The sequence below is a fragment of the Oryzias melastigma genome, linkage group LG13 (assembly GCF_002922805.2).
Source record: "Oryzias melastigma strain HK-1 linkage group LG13, ASM292280v2, whole genome shotgun sequence".
Taxonomy (NCBI): domain Eukaryota; kingdom Metazoa; phylum Chordata; class Actinopteri; order Beloniformes; family Adrianichthyidae; genus Oryzias; species Oryzias melastigma.
The window spans coordinates 20,636,694-20,639,184 of NC_050524.1; the positions used below are offsets into that span (position 1 = coordinate 20,636,694).

At 41.1% G+C, this 2,491-nt stretch overlaps 1 protein-coding gene across 1 annotated transcript in view; it reads right to left on the reverse strand.

The window, feature by feature from the left end:
• Positions 1-519: 519 nt before the first annotated feature.
• Positions 520-2,491, reverse strand: part of inpp5ka (inositol polyphosphate-5-phosphatase Ka) — a gene marked incomplete at its 5' end in the record, with an annotated part of 10,160 nt that continues 8,188 nt past the window's right edge. Inside the window, 4 exon segments of the mRNA XM_024277592.1 lie at positions 520-1,834; positions 1,913-2,017; positions 2,086-2,169; positions 2,242-2,379. Of these exon segments, the coding sequence (XP_024133360.1) occupies positions 1,745-1,834; positions 1,913-2,017; positions 2,086-2,169; positions 2,242-2,379 (417 nt within the window). The 3' untranslated portion in view covers positions 520-1,744.

A 2,491-nucleotide genomic window follows, 5' to 3' on the forward strand; every position in this document is an offset into this window, starting at 1 on the left:
ACTTTTGCTTCATCATTTGGTCAAAAACAATATCAAGAGGTGAACTAGTCCTCTGAAATATTACTTTGGATCACTTTACATGAGGTTTAGCATACCACGTATTATATATATATATTATATTTATATAATATATATTTATATTTGAGCTTTTATCCTTGTTTAGTGACCTTGAGTTCCATGAAAGGCGCCTGATAAATAAAATGTATTATTATTATTATTATTACCACCTAGTCTGCTGGTTAGTCCTCATACACACCAGTTGCAACAGAACAAGAGGCAGGTTACACCTCACACCAGGTATCAAATAGTCTAGAAAAACTATTTAAAATAACAAGATTAAAGTACTGATAATTGATTTAATATTCAGTTCTTTCCCAAGTGACTATGTGAGATAATGCCTTTCTACATGTCCATTATCAGACATTAAGTCTATTAATTTGTAATAAAGGACACTTCAAAGGGTGTCATCACCAAAAGATCCACTGATGTGTAGAGAAAAACTGCACAAATGCTACAGCATGAGAATAAATCATTTTTAATGACATGTATAGAAATTTAAGCAGCATATTAAAGCTTCCATCACAGTCTACATAGATAAAGCAACAATCATGTCAAAGGCACTTGCTAAATCCAGAGGAGAGTAAAACAAAATATCAACATTTCTCAGGGAACATCTATAAATAAATAAAAAGGTTAAAGGCTGTGACATTTATAAGTCAACTGTGATGTCAGAGGCTTGAAAAGGGAAAGATTCAAATGTTTTTTTTTATATAAAGTAGCAGTAAGGAGAAAACTCAGAAAACATGAGTTTCCAGAAATCTGCGTTAAAACAGTTAATTACTGTGACGTTTTCTCATTCAGAGACACTGAAGAACAATAAAATCCTGGAGTTCTACAGAACGTCCCCAATAAAAATCATTTTTAACCAAAATAACATTTATGCTCACTGCTTCCTTCTGCTTAGGGGTCAAGCAGAAGGTAGACAGGAAGTCCTCTTCAAAATAAGAGGAGGTCCAGACTGAAGCAGTTTTCCATCTGTTCACTTTTCAGAGACCGAACTCTTCCATCAGCACTGGACTGTCGTCCTGACATCATTGGGTTTGTCATTAAAGCTTCTTAAAAATTTCTAACTAAAATCAACATTTATTTTTTTTTCCTAAAAGGTTTAAACTTTGTGTTAAGCTGTCTGCTGGAAGAACCCCCAAAACAGGAAGAGATTAAACACATTTCCTGCATCAGACTGCTTTTACTTTGAAAGGGTCATGTACAGCAGTGGACTGGCGGGGATAGCCTGCATGCTGCATGCGCTGTTCAGAAAATCTGCATTCTCTATTGCAAAAAGGCCGCATGGTTTTAAATGGATCAAACATGGCTGATGAGTGTGGTCAGTTTTAACCGTTCCCTTTTATTTCTGTTTTTCTGCGACGGTTGACTAAAGAGGATCCGATCTTAGGGGACGAAGGGGAATGCGATGTTTATCAGTGACATGTTATTTCAAGAACCTTCTTCTAAGCTGTTGCTAAGAACAAAAACATACACTCTCAATAAATTATAGACAGTACAGTAACTTGATTCTTCACAGGGGAGACCAGAGACAACATGAATGTCCTGAATGAAGGTCAGAGGAGCCATCCTGAGAAGAGGAGGTTTCTTCAGGTCCAATGAAACCTTTCTGGATACGTCAGTCTGAGTAACTGAATACTTGGAATGACTCGTGAATCCAGTCACAGATTTGTGATCAGGCTCAAAGATCTTTGTCCATCGTGATTTGGTCGAGCTCGTTGATCCTGTCGGGCAGCAGACCTTCCTCGGTGGCCACCCAGGACTCCCGGACCTGGAGGAGAGCAGCACTGGAGCAGACCTGCAGCTTTTCCAGAGGACGGACCTCCATAAATGTTTACAGCTAACTGACCTTGAATGGTTCGCTCACTCCGATGATGCACTGCAGGATGCTGCTGAAGTAACACAACACGCAGTCCCCCCCTCTCACGGGGATCTCCTCTTTACTGATGAAAACCTGTAAGAACAAACACGTGAACGTCCCGCAGAAATGACTGACCTGGAGTCCCGTCTCCGGACAGATACCTGCATCACTTCCTGGTTGAAGGCCACCTCGTTGTCTTTGACCCACGTGTAGGTGATGTAGTCTGACAGGCTGCTGAACCCAACCTGGAACCCACAAAGACCTCATGAATCTGCTCCTGCAAAGGCGTCTTCAACAGTCGCCGATGGTCGACTCACTTTATACAGTCCGATCCAGTCCCAGCTGCTGGAGCGGAACGGCTGCAGGGGGCTGTACAGGATCATGGCGTCGATGTCCGCGCTCCAGTCGCCTTCTGGCTGCAGACGCACCAGAGGGGCCTCGAACTTCTTCTTCAGCTAGAAATGAGAATCAAAAAATATTTTACTTTTTTTTTCTTTTCAGGTGACGGATCAGTTTATGCCAAACAATATTTTCATGGACCGGCCTATGAGGGGTTAAAGAGGGAAC